Raw genomic sequence first — 24,195 nt, 5'->3', positions numbered from 1 at the left:
GTATTGTGTTTGTTGGTTGTTTCGTTCGCACTCAGTTCTCCATAATTACATCTAACCAACGTGCTTGAGCTGTCACGGAACATTTCAAAAGCAAAATAAAAATAAATCACTTTTGTCACCTCTCTTGGGCCGAGAAATGCATAAAAACTGGAAGAATACCGTGACATCTACGACGGAACGCAGTGACATAATCGGAAGTGTAGTTTAGGCACGATAAAACTTTGGAAAGTAAATTCAGACTTCCCTTACGATTTTCGAGTTTAATAACCTACTTATACGTACATAATTCCCTTTCCCACTCTCAACCATATTACGAAGAAAGTGGGGACGGGTGTTACTTTATTCTAGGGGGAAAGGAGGTGCTTTAATTACTTCAGATTTGAAAGGATGCATTAATGCATGTCCTTTTTTACCACCGAACAGGCCCTGACAGTGTGTGTGTGTATATATATATATATATATATATATATATATATATATATATATATATATATATATATATATATATATATATATATATACACAGCTTCGGAAAAATATAACAGCAGTCCATAAGGCTAACGTCGTTTATTGTGTCATTTGGCTCCATTTAACGGTGTATATGACGTCAGCATCAAGCACCACGCAGATGCGAAACCGCAGAAATCTCGATCGGTGCTTTCTTTACGCCGTTGCGCCATAGTCCGTTGCTCAATCTGATCACACAGGCTGATGCCATATTTCAGCAAGCTCTTCTACACAGGTGGTGTTACCACATTCGACAGTTGTAGACACCAATTCACGCATGTTCCCAAACATGTAAAAAAAAATCGTTATGGATGTTCAATGCTTGTGCCAAAAATCGGAACCAATAATTTTTGTAGATGTTTAATTCTAGAAAAATGTGAAAGCATGCCTTCTTCATGGAAAGGTAGAGGAAAACCTGAAGTTCTCAGCACAGTTAAGTGAGCCGTTGACCACTCAGTAACAAGCGCCAGTAAGTAGGTTAACAAGAATTGCGACTGGAGCAGCACATTAGTGATGCCATCTGAAGTGCAGACATCTGTCCTCCCATTCACCTATCGTGAATACGACCAACAAGCAGCACAAGGGATTCAAGGCTACGATGCTGACTCATACGAATTAAGTGTGGGGTGCTTGAAATCCGAAGAATACCTCATGCAATTATTTTTGCTACAGTAGGCTCACATCAACACGGCACACACATTACTGCAGGATGACTGGCAGTGAGAGGAAGAAAAAGAAAGCAGTGCTAACAAGTCTGGCAATATCTTTAAGAAAGGAGCCGAGGAGAGGTAGTATGTACACGTCATCTATTATTTTACGCTAGTGGAAGTCCTCTCGCTTCAGCGAATGTATCCCGTAATGGGCACTTCGTATTGTGAAGATTTATGAGTATACTGGCTCGAAACAACAAAGTTCATCAGAACCGCTTGCGTTTCCTCGTAAGTTTTATTATTTTCTTGCTGATCACTTCGTGTCGAGTTCGAATATGCAGCTAAATACCCCTGCAGTGCAATTGAATTCTAATGACATATATCGTGCACTGCAACCCTAACTTCTTCCACATGCAGCTGCAAGAATTATTCTGTGGCTATTGTGAATAGTCATTTAAACACGACTGCAAATACTGCGGTGACAAGTGACAGAGGCAAAAGGAAAATACCTAAATGCTAAGGAGACACTACTTCCATTATTCTTCACAGGGCATCAGGCGGAGCCATACCACGATGAGCGGTAGTTTTACCGAGACCAGTCTATTTTCACCATGCACAATACTGAATCACAAGACATGAGCAAAATGATCGTGCTGCTGTAAAAAACTGTTTTAAAATTTTGTTTGTCACTAAAACTTAGAAGAAAACACAAAGCACAAGAATTTGTTGTACATAAGTCCAACTGTGTCTGAAAGCATTGGTCTTAAAGGGCCCCTGAAACGGTTCGGACAAATTTTGTAGGCGCGTAGGGTACAGCTTAAGTAGAACATTCGCACCACAATTTAAGTGAAGCGTTACGTATTAATGGAGCTGCAAGCGATTAGAAGTTACCCTCCTCCCTAGCTCTGCTTTTCCTCCTCAACTCGCTCGCCGAGCGAGCGGCTCTAAGCTCCGCCTTCACTGGTTCAGCGTCACGATGCGACGTCACATCGCTCACTTCCGGTTGTTTAGGAGCACGCCCCCTCCCGCGCGAGATCTCTCCGCTAGCCGCTTGGCCGTCGACCGAGAGCTATCGAAGCAGCGTGCGTTGCGAGCATTCTGTCGTAGCGCCGAACGTGTCCGGTACTCCGCTAAAAACAGGCAAGCTGGTCATTTCGGCAAATGACTAGAGGCATAAACTCAAGCTGATGAAGGAACTTTAGCGTAGACGTACGTGAGCAGCCTGATCGGTCTGCACGGTCCAGACACTTGCTGGCGCAGCGCTTAACCAGTCAAACAAAGCGCTAATATTGCTCTAACCAAGTGTTAAGCATTTTAAACATTTATAAATCAACCTGTTGATGATTACACTCCTGTGAAAAATACACACCAGCAGCAAAGAATACACTTCGTTGCTGCTACTGTGTATGGTTGAGCTCTGTGCCACCAGGTGGCTGCACCGTGCAGACCGTTCACATTTGCCCTTCTGCTCATCTCGTGGCTCATCCCGGCACAGTCAAGCGGCCAGACCCTGTCCCCTTGCGCTTGCGTTTGCCCTAATACTGGACTCGCGGTTTGCAGGTCGCTAGGTTTGCAGTCCACAAGGCAACAAGGTCGAATCATAGTGCTCGCGAAAAGACTGAGACCGACTCTGACCGCTGAGCTCTCGTCAAAATGGAGTACGTTGTAACACAAGCAGACGACACTTGCTGTGTGCCGGAAGTGCTGAAGTGTACTAAAAAACTATTCTTGTGTATTCTCTTTAAGTTATTTTCTTTTTACAAAAACAAAGTAACTAACATTCCAACTATTACGAGCATCATTTGTTCACCATAAAGTTGGAAAAATTATCGACCACGCGCCCTGGTCAGCCAATCAGATAGCTCGCCCATGTGACGTAATATGGGTTATTTGCATCATATGGGTAGGGGCGGCTTAAAATTCCGCCGAGCAGTGCGCTGCGATCGGCAGCGATGTGTATTTTTAAAACCTTATAATAAATTACACGCTTTACGCAGAGCACTTAGATGCATCAATTAATGATCAGAAGAACCTACTCTAACGACTCAGTACGTTTGTAGAAAATCGCCAAAATCGTTTCAGGGTCCCTTTAAATTGACTATATTTACTAATACAGCATGCGCTGCAACATTTGTGACCTTGCTTTCTGTGGCCTAGAGAGGTTATTGTGATAACACCTAGAGAAACTTGTTTCAGAAAATGCTGGTCAGGCTTTCTGTTATAGGAATGAGCTGAAGGGTTTGATGTCAGTAGCTGCATGGTCCTTCAACAATAGCATGTGAACTTGAGAGTGCACATATTTGTGGAACAGCGTGTGGTTTGAAATTGAGATTCTAATGCCATAAAGCATAACGTGCAACTGTTACTTTTGGATGCTGTGTATTACAACGAGAAGCTGCACGACAAAAGAACATTAACATCTGTTAAAGCTCTCACATGATGTTACAAAAATGAACCAATCTAGGGCAAAATATAAAAAAGGAGGAAACTCAATTAACAGTACAATAGTGCGCTCTTGCAATCAGAAAACTTCACACGCACGATTTTGGTGATAGCCACATAATGAAAACAAAGAAAAGTTTGTTGTGTTCTACAAACATAGAATGAATGAGAAAGGCATTTTCAACAAGCGAGAATGACTTAAGAAAAGACGACCTCCCATTCGAAGACTACACAGTTTGTCGTGCTGGTTGCCCATGCCAAAATTTCAACTATTCGTCACCTTAAGGTCACGATGTATCAACTTATGCCATCCAAGTTACTTACGAGAAGCGTAGAACACTTCTTTCTATGTGTAGTGCACTGAATATTGAATACCATGACGGCAGTCAACTTGAAACATAAAATACATAAGTAATATCCTTGGTGTCAGTAAAAAATCTGAGCTATAAACAGAGATTAACCCAGGAAGACCACTGTTTGAAACTAACAAGCAGAAATGAAAACATTTTCATATTAGGAGCACATGCTCTAACACAGCTTTGCTCGCAAGAGCTTTATAGTTCAGCTCAACATTACATTACGATTTAATACTAGCCACTGCCTTGTTAATTTCAATTGTGATATACTGTGACAGGAAACTACACACAACATGTGTTGACACATAGTGAGATATCAACATTGAACGGTATTTTGGTCCAGACTGATGGTATGGTAGCATCTTTCAAAAAACAATTTCGAAGCCTAGATTGCTGTCATACACTGTCGATGTCTCAGCAGCCCATTGGAATAAAACAACTAGTTGCTCTTGTAATGTTCACATTTACACTCCTGCATTTAGCGAAGACCACATTCACAACACAGATATGCTAGAATTGACTGATTGACTGACTAACAATGTACAGCACAGAACAAATTAAGTGGCAGCGAGAAGCTGCACCATGCCTAAGCACCACACCACTGAATTTCACGTCTATACACACACATGCACAAGCTAATACACATGTCCTAAACAATGTAGTCCTTATAAATTGCAAGCATACAGACATATCCTACACACGCATGTTCAATGTCTTCAATGAGCAGATCATGTCCCCTATGTCCTTCCTCAGCACTGATAACATTTTCAGCAGTGAGCCGAATCACAGCAAACTGCTGGCAGAAGGGCATATCACAAGCCCTTGATTATCACAGGCACAGCACATGCATGAAATGCAGAGCAGAAGACACCTTCAGGCTCACAAAGAACTTGCTGGACTTCATTTCGAAGCACTTGAAGTCTTGCAGAGCCCGTTTCATGGAATGCTGCACGGATGTATATATTTGATCCTTTTCTGCTTAAAGTGACTGACTTGGAGACCAGTGCTACAACTACCCTTCGGAAGCGAGACTCCAGAACCATTGTGTGAAATCAGGGTCACACATTGAGCTTTTTTGGTCACTCGCAACTGCTTTTGCTGACAAATACTTGGCCATACGAAGCGCATGCCAGAACACTTGGCATTGGAGCTGGGGCTATCTTCGAAGCTCGAATCATCCGCGAACTCATGCCCCAGCCACTTCCTGGCCAGCAGGCTGCAAGCCTCGTAGCCACTTGAGACTGCTCTTCCCGGCGAATTACGGGCCGAGGAAGACCCGATACTGAAATGGCTAGCGCCGGGGCCAGCCCTCTTCATACCTCGACTAATTTGTGACTTATGCTGGAGCCAAGTTTTGGTGAGGAGACTGGAAGCCCATTTCCCGACAGCGGTGGCAGCGCTGACATTCGTAGCTGAGAGTCGTTCGCCGGTAGCTCCGACCACGCGCCGGTCAACCTTTGGCCACACGCCGACGCGCTCTTTGCCTGGCACTGACCGCCCGTCTGAGCAGTTGACCCCGCGTGCTGGCGACTGCCGGTTCATCTGGCGCTCCGTCCCCGGATGACCACGGCAGTGTCCACCAGTGGCTGCTGCGCGCCAGGAGCCTCTGCTTACGCCGGAGTCTCTCGGTGTACGGGAGCTCGGCGCGCGCCATGTCCAGGCAGAGTCGGTTGTTGACTCCCGAACGTAGAACAATGCTGTAGACGTCGTCGCTGTACTCGCGCGTCTCGTACGCAACCGTGCGGCCGGAATCGAGCTTCTCAACGCAGTGCTCGTAGAGCAGGCTCTTCCACAACTTCAGGCCGTCCACCTCCTGACGCATGCGCTTGCGGCCGTATTCGTCAATGAGGCGCTCCATCTTCTGTCGGAAGTGACGGTACAGGCGACCGTCGCCCGCGTTGTATCGCTCCATCTCGCGACGAAGAGCGCTGTCACCCTTGTCGACGCCATTGTTGCTGCCGCGGCCGGCAGCCGCTTTTTGCATGCGCTGGTTGTGCTCGAAGTAGACCACGTCCTGGGCGAGGTGAACAGGAAAGAAAAACGCTGTGTACACGACTATCATTCTTCCCACTTAAGATATTACGCAGCATGGTGAGCGAGAAAGAAGGAAGACCCAATAATCCAAAGCGATTAAATTTCAACTGTGGAGCTGAATGCAGAAACAAAGCAACTACTGCAGTGCCTACGGGAAGGCTAAGTTTTGAGTCTGTTGAAAGTCCTCATTTAAAGCCACCAGGAAAAAAATAAATATCAGAAGAGTTTTTCACATTATATTCCCCTAATAAGTTATGATCAAGATATGCACAAACACAAATAGGTACAGCGGCATGGTAGCCGCAGTTCGGGTGTGCTTTGAGTGTATTATATGCTTCAACAACCTTTCTATTGTATTTGGAAGTACTCAATGATAGGCGAGTTGGCATTTTCATACTGACGAAGAATAGCGCGATAAATGAGGGACGAGAAAGAAATAGGACAAGGGCGCTCGTGTAATGTCCCTTTCTTGTCCCTTGTTTATCGTGCTACTTTTTGTCAGTTCATGTGGGGACTCAACAGAAAGAACAAAAAAAATAAATGAAACGAAAGTTAACAAATGCTTGCGTATGCAATTTACGTTTGCGCAAGTACGCGTGAACATCAACGGCTACAGCTACATATAATATTGGTTACAGCATAACAGATTTCACGCATGCACCAGCAAAACCACGTGCACTCGTACCTGGGTGTCCCAGCAGAGCAAATCTCGGAGTAGGATGAGCGACTCGTCGAAAAGTTCTGCGATGAGGACCAGGTGGAAGCTCTCCTCGATGTGCTGGATGAAGGTATCCACCTCGGAGTCGTTGGTGCGGCCCGAGGTGTCCATGCCGAGGTCGAAGAGCATCTGGTTGCGGCCGAAGCGAGCAGCGTAGCGGTGCATGTCCAGCCAGTGCTGTTTGGTGTCGCTTTTGAGGAAGGCCTCCAGCGAGACGCCAGTATGGTTCTCCAGGTGGTAGTACAAGTACAGGGACTCAAAGAGGCGCGCCGGGTCGCGCAGGATGGTGATGAACACCGTGTCCGGGGGCATCAGGCGCCGCAGGTCGTCGCTGCCGAAGCGCACGTGGTGGCAAAAGATGTTGAAGCCCCACGGAGGGATCATGTCTGCTGGGATCATGGACCTGCGACCGAATTGTACAGCCCGTGCTATGACGAGGTCCGGACCACTACCATCTAAAAGAACCACGTGTGTGAACTGCCACTGACGCGAGGAAGGGCACAACCGAAGGTAGTGACCACCGAGCAAGACAGAGAGTAGTGCCAACTGGCCCATTGAGGCGGTTCTGTGGATTCTGGTTTCGTAATGGGTGGCGCTAGCACACTCTTTAGTAACAACCACGCAGCGTGTCACCTGTGCCCGCTCAGAACGTCAGTAACACCAGGGGCACTCAGGTGCGACAATGGGCATATCGCGCTTTTCCTTACGGCTTCAGAGAGCGTGAACACGTGAAGGCGTTCGCGGAGGCATCCGCGTGATCGTGCAGAAGAGCACGGTGCCTTCTCGCACGCGGATCATTTTTACTTCCTGCCCTGTTCTCACAGCGCTGTAACATAAAGCGCTAACTAGAGTGACTGTATAGGTTGACAGCTCGTGAAAGAAGAACACTGTACAAAGGCGACACCAAAGGAGGAGACAAGCGGAGGAAGGAGAGCGTCGTGGAAATTTAGGCGCCGCGACGAGACATTAGTTGGACGCGCCAGAAGCATTGCAATTAAGATATCGGCGCTCCTGTTAATCTTTCTTGGTCGCGATGGACGTGTTTCGTCTCTTTTCTCCTTCAACGCTGACATTTCCCATGACCACGTGCTAATCAGCTATTTTAATATTTCCACCAATGTAAATTGTTATTGCTAATTAGCTGGCCGCTTGTCCTTACACGCAACGTGGTGATGATTTATGCGCAAAGTGGTGAGGTTAGATGCCTCAACGAGCTTTGACCATTTACATCGCTATCGTGGCAGACTACTGCGTGTGTGCGAGTACGCAAGCTGAAGGGATGCAAAGCGTAGGTCTCAGCAGTGATAGCGAAGACAAATTTTTTCAGGACGACGAAAAATAACCTCTGACATTCATCACGCAGACTTTATAAGGGCAAACATAAAAAAACTGACGAAATGGTAGCCACGAATAGCTAAGACTGGCATTTTCTACGCTCGCGACGCTGTTTCAAAAAAACACTTTTTTAATGAGTTTTACAACACACTTACACCAACCACAGCCTGTGACTACTACACTCATGTGTCCACAACAAGAACATAGTTTAAGAATGCCATCCTCCTTATCACCTTCACCAACCTTTCCCTACTCCACTCATTCCCGGTGGCTCAAGGCAGCCGTCACCTTGACATACCTACAAACGGTACAGTTTATCTGGACCTGCATGGCACACCAAGCCAGCGAGCTTTTATGCTGACGCAAGCTCTCAAGGTATTGTCCATTTCCTCTTCAATAACGTTATGTTTCAGATCAAAATCAGCGTCCTTGTGACATGTCCTTACAGGGAAGAATTAAGAAATGTGAAAGTAAGCGAAAGCGGCAATTGGCCTGCCCCAGCAATGAGAAAACCATAGGGAAGGTTTTAAACAGCATGCACTGTGCAACGGCAACGTCTTACAGACGTCTCCAGAGCTTCGCGTGCGCGCAAAAGCCATTTGCAGCACTCACAGAGAGAAGGGCTTGGGATGTCCGAAGTAGTTGCCTTCTCTGGGCAGGGCGAACGAGAGGTTGCGCCGGTCGCCGAAGCGCATGAGCACGTTCTGCACCGTGGAGCCGGCACACTTGTGAGTCTTCAGCAGGAACACGTTCAGCGCGGGGCGGCAGCAACCACGGCACTCGTTCGAGAAGCGCGTCCGGTTGGTCAGGAATCTGCGAGCCGGCCGAGACGGGCGCGCGGTTCCGAAAAGCGCCACAGCGAAGCACGCATGCATGCCGGGAAAAGTGTTTTACACGCTTTCATTTCTTACGGCTCCACTGCTGTTGCTATATAAGTCTTCAAAGTTAAACTAAAAGAAATATTTTAATAAAATCTTTATGCTAGGTACGTCAAATCCGCTTGTACAGGCGGTTCGTGCATTAAAAAAATTCCTTGCTGTTATGATTATGATATGTGCTTATATTCGAAACGTCAAGACGATCGTATCTGAGGTAAACTTCACTGTTTTTTTTTTGTTCTCCTGGAGTGTTCCTGTTCCGTGATATTCATAACCAAATTCGACACTCATTCAGATCAATTATATTAATGAGGTGTGCTTTAGAAAACAGGAAACAAGGGCCGAGGCTTCGTTTCTGTGGAAGTTCTGTTCAATGTCAACGTTGTTTGAGCTAACTCAGCATAAGGAGGACGCAACTTCATACAAAGGCTCCCCTGCACGGTCCTCGCGAGTATTATTTCCACGAATCGCATGTTTGGAAAATTCTCGCCTTCACTGCATTTGCTTCTGGTATGTGAGGCAGGAAGTATACTGTGCTGTCTTTCCCGTGCCGTGAACTGGTAGGCTACAGTATGCGGCTGTTAATGCACAGCAGCCACAATGACAAAAAAAATATTTATGCTGCACTTCGACATGAAATAAAATGCATGCAGCCTTTTGCCACATTTTTCTGTACGACTCACTGATGCATCCGCCTGATCGCGCCGCCATACCGGCGCTTGAATTTTACTATTTGCGGCGGCAGTGTGACGCCACCTGAGTGCGGACCTCTGACTGAAGGCAGGCAGTGGTGCCTTGAAGTTGCTTGCGCGGGTCAGAATATGTAGCAGCAGCTGGAGTTGAAGGATCGTGTGACTACTTGAAAACGCTGACAGCTTTACGCATTCTTTCGTAGTGCATCTGAAAGAACTGTCTTGATTGATGATTCTGTATACACGGGCTTTACATGAAGACACAAACGAACAGACTATATCACCTCGCACAATCCACGTTGTGCCCAAGAGAGCGTAACAATTCATTTTCATTTGACACATATCGACAATAACATCGTGTGGGCAAGCATTTTCTTTTTTTTTTCTGTAGATGGCTCATACGTTACATATTTCCCAAGCTTCGCACTAATGCAAAAAACGTAGATTGTGCGAGGACTTAACATCATTCGATTCATTTCCGAAGGCAGTCTTGCACATGCAGTCTTTGCCATGCATTGTCCCAAACAGCATGCGACACAGAGACCAGGACCGGTGGCTCACCGTTAGCCAAGTGAGACCATTCTCAGGTGCGGGATTTGTTTTCAGTAAAGAATATTTGAAAAAAAAATCCACCTGTTACTTGAAGCAAAAGCGCCCGTTTCTCAACACCAGTATTTCCTGTATACAGGAAATACTGATGCTGAGAAACTGCTGATGCTGATGTTGAGAATGCTGATGAATATACGAATCACGTGACAATATGCAGCATTGAGTTTGACGTGGTTCTCGCGACGTAGTCCGCTTTCGAGCCAGCTGATTCATGGACGTTGCCCGATATTTGTCTATAAAAGAATAAGCGAGGCGTTCGGACTATTCTTGCCTAGCAGCCACAAACTACACGGTTTCTCAATTTCTCCAGGAACACAATGTTTCCAGACTGTTTAGTTCAAAGGACAGTGAGAACATAATCGACACTCGTTGGAGCAGTGAACGTAAACAATAAATCTGGCTAAGTGGGCACGTTACTTGGCTGAAGCCCTCCAAGTAGTCATTAAAAGAACAAAATATTAGCAAGGCGAGATCGAGGCATCGCTAACATCTCTCTTCTCAGCCGCTCTCACGCTTGAACAATCGCGGTACTGACTCTATTGCTCCCGCACCTGCCTCAAGCTTTTACGCGTCCTTCACAGCCATTCTTCTAGAGATTAATTATGCAAAAGATTCTGGAAGGTATGGCTAGCACAATATATGATTTCGTCAAGGAAGCACGTTTAATAATCCTACAGCGTCCTCATCGCTTGTATTTCGCATTTTCGTTGTTATCTGGCCTGCACAAAATTCGCTCACAACAAAAGGGAGCTACGGTGGAAGCCTTTCCTCGTATCTTCTCTGTTCAAGTACAAGCAGAATATAAAAATGCTCTTTATTATTTGGCAACCACTCAACTGACTTTGGCGAAGTTTGTTGCAAATAAAATTAAAAATTAAAAATTCTAGAGGCAGCTTCAAGCAGCTTACTTCTTGTTCAGGCCATCAAAGCTTTCATAAGTATTGATAAAGATGGAAAAATTTCTGGAACACAAAATTTCAGAATATTTGGAACTGTAGCTTATAAAGAAAAAGAAGAAGAAAAATCCTAGATCGCAATATTGCAAACATATGACAGAGCGCCTACAGCGTAAAAAAAAATATAGCGCATACCATGCTTTGTTATGTAGATATTTTGTTAATTGTATTTGTAGAATACTGCTTCACGTAAATTGATAATTAAAATGGTACATTTGCACATTTTACAAGATATCCGATTTTGCGTTTAAGGAGTTGCGATGTGTGTTTTCGTTGCTTGCCTTGAGCTGGAAACAACTTTTTCTACGTTAAATTGCTTTCAGTATTCGTAAATTTATGCGAATGTGAGTTTACATTTAAAAAAGAACCAATCATTTCCTGCCAACAATCCCAAGTATTCAAATGAGTTCAGCGGTCACCCAGGAAAGCATTTATTGCGCATCTTCACGTCTACGTACTTGAGTAGTTTTCTTTCAGTTAAAGTGCACCCTATATCATTACAGGCCGAATTACTGCGGTCCTTTCACTGGCCCTGAAGCGCCAACCGACCACGTCTTCACGCACTTCAGTTCGCGATGCTGGCGGATCGCAGACGCGGTCGAATCCAATTAGGGGGGCAACGTGCCACACAACAGTGAATGCATGCTGCTATTGAACAGGGGACACACGCGGGGCGGGTCTCTGCATGGCACCGACCTCTTGTACCAGACCGCCCTGGTGGCGAGGCTGTACTGTTGAACGCCGTACATGTGCAGGGAGACGAGCATCAACAGCAGGACCGCGAAGACCGCCCACTTCCGCAGGTCCCATTTCCGCAGGCTGTTCTGTAAAATGGAGAGAGAAAAATAAAACCACACTGCAGTTAGTGCTTCAATAACTTCGACTGACAACAGCTTGTTCACCACATCCTCATCATAATCATTACCGTCACCGTCGTTATTATCGTCTGAACAAACAAAATAATTGTTCAGAAACTGTCAAAGTAAGCACTCTTGTAATCTGTGTGCGTGTGTTTTACCCAATCAGTGCTTGCTGTTTTATTGTGTTGTGGACGCTTCGTCATATTGTGCAACTGCTGCACTACTGTACTCTGCAGTTCCGCACAGGCACGACCGCCGCCGTCCTGGGCCGATCCCAAAGGCGGTGTCATGTCTCATATCGTCTGGAAGCTGTAGCTGCTACAACAGAAGGGTATAAGATGGAAGAAACTGGTGCGCTCTCTCTTTTATAAGTAAATTGTTGATGTGCATGCGCCGCAAGCGCCACGCGTCTCACGTTTCAAAGAGCCACCTTTAGCGAGGAAAACAGAGGTCAGGCTGTTGATCTTTCTTGCCATGAATGAGCCTGCAGCCTAATGGATGGAGCATCGGGTCGCTGCGCTGGAGGTCGATGGTTCAAATCGCACCATCCAACACGTATTCCCTTTTTCTTTTTTCATTGAGCAAAAGCCTTTATTGAGCGAAAAACTCCTGCTGGGCATATATCTAGTGACAACCCTATAGAGGTAGGCAGAGAAGTTGCAACTTAAATAAATATTGAAGACATGCTGGCATCTGCCTGCAAGAGTTGTGGATCACGAAACTATAACAAAATCCTGCACGTTCGAAATCAAATAAAACGCAATAGTAGTATAAGCAATAGTAGAGTTTCTACACATTTCTACCAAGTTCGGCCAAATCTGTTGCCTATGATCACTCTGCTTTCACTCAGCACAGCCGATGGATGCAGGCGCCCGGCAGAAAAAACCGGTAAATTAAATTTTACGTAATGTTTGTTTTTACAACATGTACAGAGTTGTACGATTTCGACGGCGAAATCGATTATGATGGCAGCCGATGCAAAAGAAGCAAAATATTCGTCATTGCGCATCGCTTGAATGTAATTAACATTTTGGGCTGGGAAAGTCGATAACTACGCTCCGTTACAAAACGTCCGCCAGGCTATGGAAAAGTTTATTCGTAACCACGTTGCATAATATCAAGCAATTTGATGTGATCAGCTTCTCGTAGTGCTCTGTCTCTTTGTAGCTACGATGATAGCAATTCTGCACCGTCAAACTGACGGCGCAGAATAGAAGAAATAAACGATTACCAAAACTGGCGCTTGTTTCATACGTTCTTACAAAAAGAAGTTGCGCAAGAGGATCTTGTACTAGATTAACCCTACAGTGTTCAACTTGAAGTTTCTCCAGACTGCACAGTACTAACGAAATATAAATTTGCGATCGTGTCGTTTATCAACGCGCAAATATCATGCGTTAATGTTCACATTAACGACAATCCTCATCTCCAATCGGCTTTCACGAGGTATGCGCTGAAAGGAGGCCGGCTTCTTCTATAAGACTTTCCGCACCAACATAGGCGGGACAAATAAACGGGAGAACAGGGGGTATACGAGACGCAGCGTGTATCCCGAGATGGCAGCGGACGAGGCCAAGAGCCCAACGACCCGTTGTGTACGTGTGACCCAGGCCTCCAGCAGCCCTAATCAAATCAGCCAGAAAGCAGGAGGGACCATCGCCATACTCCGTCTCGCCGAGCCCATGCAGCGCAGTCAATGCTAGGAGACAGTTAATTGCGAACGAAAATTCCATTCCTGGCTCAGATTCGTGTTAGAATGCGGTCACGATTACGCAGAGCAGTAAGGTCGCGTTTGCGTCTTCTAACACAACATTAAATTATAAACAATCCATCACGACGTTGTGAGCTCGATTCGCGGCTATAGCAATTGTTTCTTTCTTCTTGGGGGGGGGGGGGGGGGTGGAGGGGTTAGGGAGGGTGTGTGAGGATGGATGTGCAATGGGTGAATGGTAAAAGGATAGAAAGTTGGGTGAATGGTAAAACCCTCGCGCCTTTAGACTTTGGCGTCAGGCTAAAATATACCGCTTGATCAACATTATTTGAGACCCTTCGCTGCTGTGTCTCTCGGGAAATATTCTGGAAGTCAAAAGTCGATAAATTATTATCAACGATTGACATGTACAATCACGCATATAGGGTATTCGGGTACTTACAGTACCCCATCGTCATCGAGCAAGCGAAGCGTGAGCACGTGGCCCAAGACCAGTGCTCTACCGGGGCATCGCGCGGGCTCCCCGTGCGACGCGCATGCAGTAGTCACAGATGCTTCCTTCGATCATCCTCTAACAAACGACCACCCTCAAACAAAACGAGCATGAATCCCCGCACTGAGTACGAAGTGTGTGCACGTGCGCGTGTCTCAGTGTATGACGCGGTCTATAGCTTCGGCACCACTGCACAGAAATGGAGGCACCGTGGCTCGTTTGCCGAAGCGCAGACCTCTCTATCCGTTTCCACCGTCTGGGATCAAGTGCATGCAGAGGAAGGCACGAGGAAAATGCGATTTCGCTTCGCTCGCTGCGCTCTCAGGCAACGGCCGCAAGTAGCGTGTTCGCCGGAGATGGCCTAAGACACGCTAGCCTTGAGTGCGCGCGCGGTTAAGGAACTGTGTACGCGCTATCCGTATGCAGAAGAGGACGCCGCGTGCCAGGGTTGTTACGAGCATGAGACACGAGATAGCATGGAGACATAATTCGCATAGATGGCGTGAGTTACAAATGCTGGTAGACAGAAACAGGTGTAGCATCGGCAGCGATGATTCTTTGCGTGTCTTTATTCGCGTGTGAGCATGAATGTAGGATATCTCGGCCAGGCTTAGCATTGTCTCCGCATGTCTTTTAGCATGACCTTTCATTAGTGTTACAAGCGCCGCGGTACATGCATAAAGTTGTCTTAATTTACGAAAGTTGCGCTCGAATGATATTCAATTTCTTCAATCTTCGAGGCTGCGCACGGTGTTGGAAGTGAGATGATATGACGTGCTGTTTCGCATGCGTACGGTAACAATTTGAAGGAAATGAAACATGAACGCTGCAGCGTCCAATAATTCGCCGGGAATGCGTTGTCATGTGAGTATTTTAAGACGTGGGTGCGTGAATAGCTTGGTTACATGCAACAGCCCCAGTTGCACGCAACTAAGCCCATACTACACTAGTCACTGACAATTTAAGAAAGAGCTTCGACGGTAAGGCTGAACTTTCGTTTCGCTTTTATTCCTTCATTTTTTTCAGTACAACACTTTGCACAAATACACGCTCTTTGCAATTTTACTGCCATCGAGGGGTATATATGCCAGAACCCGATGTTTTATGAACTGTCGGCAGTACAGTTCTACCAAGCACCGCAAGCGTGCTTCACCGCAATAATACCATCTATGAGGGAAAAACCATCACAACGTTTGAAAATACATTTACTAGAGGTGATCGAACATTCGAAGTTTCGAATATGAATCGAATATTACACATGAACCATTCGGTATTTTCGAATATTCGAAACTAATTAAATATCTACCAACCACAAACTGTTGAAGTCGTGTTAGCGTTCTGAAACAACGACAAAAGTTTTTCAAAGCAATGCACAAACAACGAATAATAAAAGCTTTGTTTTAGGTTTCGCGGTTAAATCCTACATGACAGGCTGCGCGTTTTGCTTTGAGTCTGCGCTGTCATTTTGTGTTTCCGGCAGTCTAGTCATGAAGCATTTATACCTTTCACGCTACGACCCGTGATGCTTTCCTAGCAACGAGCCCTTTTATACGTGTTTACGGCACACAAGTCCTTCAGAAGCTTTTTTTCTTCTTTTTACATCTATTCTAATAATTTTTCGACAATAATTTATTTAACATTTTTTGAAAGCACTATTCATACAGCAGAAATTCATACGTGGAAAACTTGTTTGCAAGCAAGCTCTAAAAGTGTTGATAAACCATTTGTGCGTTTTTTTCTAGTTTTTTTTTTTCATGACAATGTTTTATGAGCTTTCATTTAAAACTGAGTATTTCTCCTTGAGAGGTAGCTGTCTTTTTTGCATTAGTCACAAAAGATGTGGCACCTATAACTATGCCGAAACTAGTGTGATGATTAATGGGGTTTATGGCGCAATAAAAAAGGAACAGCGCCAACTAAGACGATCACGAGAGGAAGAACAACACAGGACAAGTGCTTGTCCTATGTCGTTCTTCCTCTCGTGATCATCTTAGTTGGCCCTGTTCCTTTCTAATTCAAGTATGCACCATCTAGTCCAAATGAATGTTGTCCTGGAGTTATGGCGCAAGGGCATGAGGTCGCCAAAGAGCGCCAAGAAATGTTATGTTGTGGTCGGTGCTATGGGTAATATCAAAGGTTTATATGTGACACGGCTGTATAGTGGCCTCTAAAATTCGCTGTAGAGTGTTTAAAGTATGTATGTAATATAGATATGCCAATGATACATAGCATGTAAAATAATATGCTCAACGAAAATGAAAGATATGCTACGAAGGGTTTGACATACCAAAATATGTCACTATCAGTAGCCCTACTAGCTACCTCATCAGGGCCCTTACAAAGTAAGGGCCTGGAGGCGTGCGCTATGCGAAATGCACCAACAAGAGAGGCCGTGTTACAAATTCTTAGGGCTGATAATATGTGGTAAGCGGATTTCCTGGATGACATCTAAAGCTGATTTTGCGTTAAAGAACAGTTCCTTACCGAGAAACATTGCTGGATATGTCTGTAAGCTAGATGAAAATGTTTTTACAGCGAAGCTGTATATCTCTACCGTCCAAGTAAATTTTCGTTTCGTTATTGGCATGGTAAGCAAAAAACCCCTACGTGGGCAAAAAACCCCTACGATCGGCCCCCTACGTGGGCCGATCCCGTGACAGGACAATGCCGGGCCGACCCTAGGCGGAGGTGCAGTTCGCCATTATGGGTCCCACATACACAGCTGCGCTAGTCATCCTTCTTCACAGAGTGGAAGGGTACTGAGGTTTTTTTTTTCTTTTCAACGTCTGCATCCCTGCGCTTCAGTAAGACGCGGAGGATGGCCTACCTATCACTACATTTACCAAGTATGGCACCCAACAACAATTAGTTGTGGGTGCCATACGTGTGTTCTATTCCCAACTGGCTTAACATGACATCGGCTTCCCGTTATTTCGTTGTTGATGGCCAAATTCCTTAAGGTGTTTTAATCAAGTGGAGCTTATTAGAAGTTTCAGCATCCCAAAGGTGTCCTCAAACGCTTCTTAGTTTTTTCCGCAGGAAAGGTTTCAAATCTATGACTGCGACAGCCATGGGAGGGTTGCGAGCCTTCGTTGCTATGGGCATAGCTATGTGTCCATCGGCAAGCATATTACTCTCAATGCCTCCATGTCCAGGCACCCAGCATAATGCAACACGTTGTTCAGCTGCATAAATAGTGCACAGAAGGGAATGTAGTTCTATAATTACATGATTCCTGCGGTAAATATATGCGTTTAAATATTCGATATTCGATACCTACTATTCGAATTAGATTCGATAAAGTTGATACTTGCCTACCTCTGAAATTTACGTTTAAAAAAGGACACGGTGAGCTCGCAAACGCGGACCTATTTTATGTAGGTGCTTAGCAATGCCCTTAGCAACAATCTCAGACATATTGTGCGGCTTATATACCAGCAAGAAAGTGAGAGATGGCCGTTAATATTTTTTACACCTCAACGAGGAAAATAGCATAGTCTAACGCGCGCGCGAGAGAGAAACAACTTTATTGACCCATGATTAAATGGAGCGCGTTAAGCGCCTGATGAGGTGGCTCCCGCTTTACGGGTTCCATATGCTTCCAAGGCCGTCTGGCCCGTGTGGATGAGTCTGAGCTGGTCATGCAGGGCGGCGCTGGATATCATGATCTCCCATCGCCCGGAAAGGGTGGGGATAGTAGGGGGGCTAGATATGGGTATAGGTGGGGGGTGATCTTTGGAGAATTTGCAATCTCCCATGACGTGCCGGAGGGTGCCTAGTGCATCGCAGTGAGGTCATGTGTTCTTGTGTCTTTCTGGGTATATACTGTTCTGGAGGCAGAGGTGGGGAAAGGATCCTGCTTGGATTTGCCTGTATATTGTTTGGTCGCCTCTTGTCAAGGAGTGTTGGGGGTGTGAGGATGTCTTCCTGTCGTCTCTGTAATACTTGACTATATCTATTAACTGTTGATGGGTTGCCATCCCCTTGCATCCTCCTCGGTAGCCCGGGAGTTGAGCACTCGGGTCTGTTGAAGAGCATATTCGTTGCCCTCAACTGAGGAGTGCGCCGCGACCCAAACTAGTTCGATTATTTGTTTAGGAGGCCTAGCTTCTCCGAGGATTTATAGTACCGCAAGGGACCCTCAGCAAGATCTGTAGTTCTTGTATGCAGCTTGTGACGATCTTGGTGACGTTAGGTTGCAGGAGTGCGAGGAATATCGCCGCTTCTTCTGCTTCCTCCGAAGACGCAGTGTTGATTGACGCGCAGGTGACGAGCGTGTCCAGCCTGGTGACCACGACTGTTGCCCTCGTGGAGCATTTGGGCAGAGAGGCGTCTTTGTATAGGACAGTGTCGTCTTGCTCCACGGTCCTGGAGGTGGCTCTTGCCCGGGCGTCGCGTCATCCGGCGTGCCTTGTGGGGTTCATGCTGCGCGGTAGTAGTTTGCATTCCAGCTTCTCAGTCCACTTTTCGGGTAATTGACCGTGGCGGGTGTAGTGCGATTCTTGCCATCCGATCTTGCGAAGGACGCTTCTGCCCGCCTTGGTCTGGCTAAGGCGTACCCTTTGATTGGATAGGTGGGCTTCTACGAGCTCGGCTACTGTTTTGTGGACTGCCATTTGAAGTAATTTTGTCGTGGATGAATTGCAGACATTATTTTTTGACAGCCAAAGAGCGAAATAGCGATGCGGAATAAATAAAAGCTAGTTATTCGGGTAGCATTATCAATGAACCGGTATGCCAAACAAGAAACAGTGCTCCTTTCAGACATACGTCAGTCCTGCCATAAGCATCCTGGAACGATTCAAATGTCTTGACAGAAACAAACTTCCTTAGCTAGACGTTCCCCATTTCCATCGAGCCACTGCTTGTTTCTAGCTTTTTGTCAAGATTAGAAAAATATGAGCAAGCCGCAGACAATCTCCCAGGTAGCAAACTTAGGCATCTACCCTGAATTTATTGTAACCATAGTTAGGAAGGTAACTGCAACTGTTGTGTAATTGCGCGTAGTCGTTGATAATAATTACAGGGCTGCCTTAACCTTGGTTATAGGCATCTTTATGGCACGGTCGAATAAGCCCGGTTTGTGCTCTCAGCTGTGCCCTTTTCCTATATATAAGCATGAGAACGTACGTCGAACGCTTAGAAGCCAAGCGCGTGTCGACGACCTGTGACAAACGTATTTCATCAATTGATAAAATAACAAAAACGAATCTTTAAGATAGGATTATAAGGGAAGAGGGTCTTAAAACTGCTCTATGTACGAAAAGCACAACCGCGCTGAACTTCACGTTTACATGTCTCTAAGAGAGTTCAGCCTCTCCTGTGGGATGGTTCTGACCGATGCCATGGCTTGCGCTCGTCCGCCCATCGTGCCAGCCGTCCTGACGCTCCGCATCGCCAATCCAGCACAGCCCGCTAGACCGGCCGCGAGGTGGACGCGTCGCTCCCCCGCGGAGTATGTCACGCTGCTGTGAGCAGCAAGCCGTCCGTTGACAATCAATAGGTCGTCGCGCATCGGGGCGGACGAGACGCATGCCTGGCCGCTTAGATCGAGATCCCGGGGCGTCGCTGCTTATGCCCCTCACCGGTGTGTTCACCATAACGCAATCAAAATAACAATACTAAATAAACAGCCTGAACCAGCGTAAAAAATAGGGACTTCCAGCTTATGCTACAACTCAGTGGGTTACACGCCAGTTTACTTTTTTTCTCACAGCTTAATGACGAAGATGGATCGATAATAAGAGCTCTTTAAAGGGCTGCCATTTCCTAGGATGCAACGTAACGTGCAGTCACCGCAGAGCGCGAGCATGCGCTAATATAGTGTTTTCGGTATGCTTTATTAGGGCTATGAATGTTTTCATTATCTTTTCCATATCTTGTCACGAACAGTTACTCTATAACCAAATGTCTTATTTAATTTTTTTTTGTGTGGATTTGCCGAAGGACATGCGGAGAAGAAAGAAAATCAAATAGAAGCTCGCAGCTCTACATCATTCAGGAACTGCAGCAATGTCTCTGCAAACTTATCGTACGTCGCCAAACGGGTGTAGCTTTCAGGTACGTCAGGCTTCAATTCAAGCTTTCTCAAAATATTAAGTCTGATCGCACGCATTACAGAGCCCAGCCAAAGCAGATGTCGAGCGTGTGACGTTGCTACAGGAGGCGAGCACTTCAGACGCGCTCAAGTGCCTTGTTTTGTGGATCACCAAGCCCATGTAAAGGATCGTGTAAGGCCCACTCCAACCCAAAGCCGTAAATGAGATAATTCCTAAAAACCAATTTGTTTAATTTTAGTGCAATCTATAATGCAAACCCTCTCTCAAAGCCTCATGCGATGCCTGTCCGCGGAATTACGACAAATTATCGGCAGAGGAATTTCAGCCCGACACGAATGGCAAAGAAGAAATGATTCTCATTCGCCTCGTGGTCTGTCCTACAGCGAAGCTTTCTTTGCGAGCCTTCCCGAACGTTCCTGACCATCGCTGCTGGCTGGGTGCTCTTGCTCTCTTGCCGAATAGCTCGCACGTAGCACAGCACTATAATTCTTTCTACCCTTACAGGTGTACAGGCTGTTGGCCTTGTGTTCGACGGAGCTACTAGGTGATAAAGCCAGTGATACCTAAATATCTTCATTGCAACAAATAAATGTCATCAAGAGCGCTATTCTTTTAATTAGGCAAACCTTTCTAACCTTTATGAGCCTACATTCCTAACCATGAGGCCAAAATCGCACGTATACTTCTATCATGCCAACGCCAGCTACGTTTTTGAGATTATCGCCACATGTTTCTAGTGATGATAGTATGGCCCATACCCAATAACGGGGGCTGGCCAAAAAGCGAGTGGTATACATTTAAAATTTATATGCTATATATAGGAAGAAATCAATAAATACGCGGCAATGAAAGACTTCACATTGCGCAGCACGGGTTCGCAAGAGTACGCGCGCCCACCCCAGAATCTTTTGTGCCAAAGACGCTGGAATGAAGCGGGCAAATTTACAACCTTTCATTAACCGCTTCACAAAGGCTCCAAAAGGTTTGCTGGATCCTTTTACGTTGCTGCGAAACAACAGTCGTTATCAGGACATAAAGTTTCAGTCAAAAATGACACAAGGAAAAGGCGAGAAAAGTGAAACCATACCACAGAAAAAAGCAGCGCGCCCGTTCTTATTAGAGCACGGAGGCAACAGCAAACGGGGAGCAGTGCTGGCACAACCAGGCGGGCCGCACATCACCTGTGCATGCTGTTGTTGGGCAGCGGAAATTGGCGTCGTTCTACCACCGTCGCCCCCCTCTCCTTCCATCCTCTGCAGCGGAATTAATTTGTCCGACGTAACTGCGTGCACTCGCCTGCGGGGCTGGGTGGGTGCAGAGAAAAGGCTACACTTGCACCTCCGAATCCTTGTGTATACCACAACGCGCTTGTGCACAGTCACAAACGCATTATGTGGTTGCGTAGTGACCGAGTCGCACGCATCCCAAGTCACAGTTGAAAGTGCAGAACATACCCAGGATGAGAGAGAGAGAGAGAAATAACTTTTATTTATATAGTCGGCAGATTCGTGGGGGGGCCAACCCCGCCTAGATGGCGGCCAGAAGCCCTTGAGCTCTAGCGGCATCCTCGGCCTGCTGGACAGCCAAAACTTGGTCTTCGGAGGCCGAGCTGAGCAACACGGTCTCCCACTGCTTCCGATCCTGAATTTTTCGGCACTGTCGTGGCGCCCGAGAGCAGGCCCAGATAATGTGATCCAGGTCCGTCCTTTCTTGACAAAGTTTACAATTGGCCGATGTATTTTTTTTTCTTGAGCACTGTACCTCGCCGACATAAAAAGGACAATTTGATGTGACGTTAAGGTCACTTTCAAATTTTTATATGACGTCTCCGTGTACCAATTTGTGCGCTAATATTTCAGCACCCAGCATGTACGCAGAAAGCCGAAGCGAAAAATCAAGGATAATACTTCTCGGCGCATAATCGCATAGCGAAAGAAAGTTCGATAAGATATCTCGTGCCGCACCAGATATTCAAATCCGTTTCCTCTCAACTTAGAGACAGGCACGTTGGCGACTTATCAACTGACGTACTTGCTTTGCGGTAAAGAACATTTGCTTGCGAAATCAATATAAATTCGTCTTAACAGTGCATTTCCTTGTCACGTATTGTACATTGACGGCCATAGCAACACACATTCTAAAGAATTTATGCTAGTACAATTTCTACTTCAGTTCGAAAGGCGTCTAGAAATAAATAAAAAAAATAAAAACACCTGTTCAATGCACTGCCACAAGTAATTTCAGCACTGAAAACTACAATGATGGTGTCAAACGGCGCAAGCATGAAGCCCCCACTCTCCCTTTTTCCCAAGAAAACGTAAATATCAAAATGCTCACAGTATTACGCGATTGGATCGAAGGAGACAGACTGCAACTAAGAGAAGGAAAAGAACGATATAAACATAAAATATTAGCACATACACACACACACATATGCACACACGAATACACAGACGCGCACGCGCGCACACACATTTACATCTCTCTCTCTCTCTCTCTCTCTCTCTCTCACACACACACACACACACACACACACGCACGCACACACGCACGCACACACGCACGCACACACGCACGCACGCACGCACGCACGCACGCACGCACGCACGCACACACGCACACACGCACACACGCACACACGCACACACACACACACACACACACACACACACACACACACACACACACACACACACACACAAGCGCGCGCTCACACAGGAATTCACACCGGCGCGCGCGCACACACACACACACTCACATATACTCACACGCGCACACTCACAAATACACACAGCCGCTCGCATACCCCCACAAATACACACACGCGCACACACCTCACACACACGCACACATACAGGCGCACGCGCACACACGCGAATACATACCTCACACGCGCACTCACACAAATACCTCTCTCTCTGTCTCTCTCTCTCTTTCTCACACACACGCACACATACACATGCACAAAAAGACGCGCACACATACACAAACACCTCTCTCTCTCTCTCTCTCACACACACACACACACACACACACACACACACACACACACACACACACACACACACACACACACACACGTACACATACGCACACATGGATTTGTAAGAGCTTCGTGCTTGTGACTTGAGATGTTCTCTTGGCATTCATTGCTATACGCTTCATCTGCCTTTATTGGCTTAGATATTGAGGGAGACCTATTTATCTAAACACAGAGGTCAATACAAGTGAGCACACGCATAATTATTGCAAATTGATGTAATTACAACGCAGCATTTTGTTGAAAATGATCATTATGCAAAGTGATAAAGAGGTTTGAATCTAGAAAGGCGACATTTAGGAAATTTCACGTACTAACCATCATTCTCATCACGCTGGCTGAATCGCCTTGCTTACAAATCCCATAGACACCAGCGCCAGGGTTCCCTCTAGCACGTTTTGTCGGAAATTCTACGGTAGCAACCAACGCAAGTCGCAACTATCCTCAACACAAAAAGGCGCATGCCACAACTGTATACGACGGATCGACGCACGCGATGCATGCCCAGAGACGTGTGATGTGCGGGTCAGCATTAGCCCCGTCGGTCGGGCGGAGGGAGACAAATGTTGCAACAGAAAAGCGATATGCGCCACCTGCTCCCAATATCGTCGCAGCCACGAGACAGCAACCCGAAACGGCACTTCTGCGGTCGGGCCCTACGCGTGCGAAGCGCTGCTGCACGATAAAGCTGGCAGGCGTGCCCGTACTGCGCCATAAACACCCCCTCCCCCCCTCCCCACCCCGCGAGGTAATTTTCTCCGCCTCGCGTCCGTTGTCTAGCGGAAATGAAGACAGTGCCGGAAACGAGTCTACATCGCGGTAAACCACAGAGCAAGAGCTTTAGTGCGGCGGGTA

General features: G+C 46.3%; 1 protein-coding gene across 7 annotated transcripts in view; it reads right to left on the bottom strand.

Moving 5' to 3' along the window:
* Window positions 1-505: 505 nt before the first annotated feature.
* LOC135910078 (galactosylceramide sulfotransferase-like) overlaps window positions 506-24,195 on the bottom strand; it is a 184,324-nt gene continuing 160,634 nt past the window's right edge. For 5 of the 7 annotated variants that reach the window (XM_070537788.1, XM_070537783.1, XM_070537785.1 and 2 more), the window contains 4 exons: window positions 11,874-12,001; window positions 8,655-8,855; window positions 6,675-7,110; window positions 506-5,969 (listed from right to left, as the gene is read on the bottom strand). In XM_070537788.1, the coding sequence (XP_070393889.1) occupies window positions 5,406-5,969; window positions 6,675-7,110; window positions 8,655-8,855; window positions 11,874-11,944 (1,272 nt within the window). In that variant the 5' untranslated portion in view covers window positions 11,945-12,001 and the 3' untranslated portion in view covers window positions 506-5,405. The remainder of the gene's footprint in view (window positions 5,970-6,674; window positions 7,111-8,654; window positions 8,856-11,873; window positions 12,002-24,195) is intronic. The other 2 variants (XM_070537789.1, XM_070537787.1) reach the window with 1 other exon arrangement.

The sequence above is a fragment of the Dermacentor albipictus genome, chromosome 4 (genome assembly GCF_038994185.2).
Source record: "Dermacentor albipictus isolate Rhodes 1998 colony chromosome 4, USDA_Dalb.pri_finalv2, whole genome shotgun sequence".
Classification (NCBI taxonomy): Eukaryota; Metazoa; Arthropoda; class Arachnida; order Ixodida; family Ixodidae; genus Dermacentor; species Dermacentor albipictus.
The sequence above is the reverse complement of the archived record's forward strand: the minus strand, read 5'-3'. Positions and strand labels throughout refer to the sequence as shown.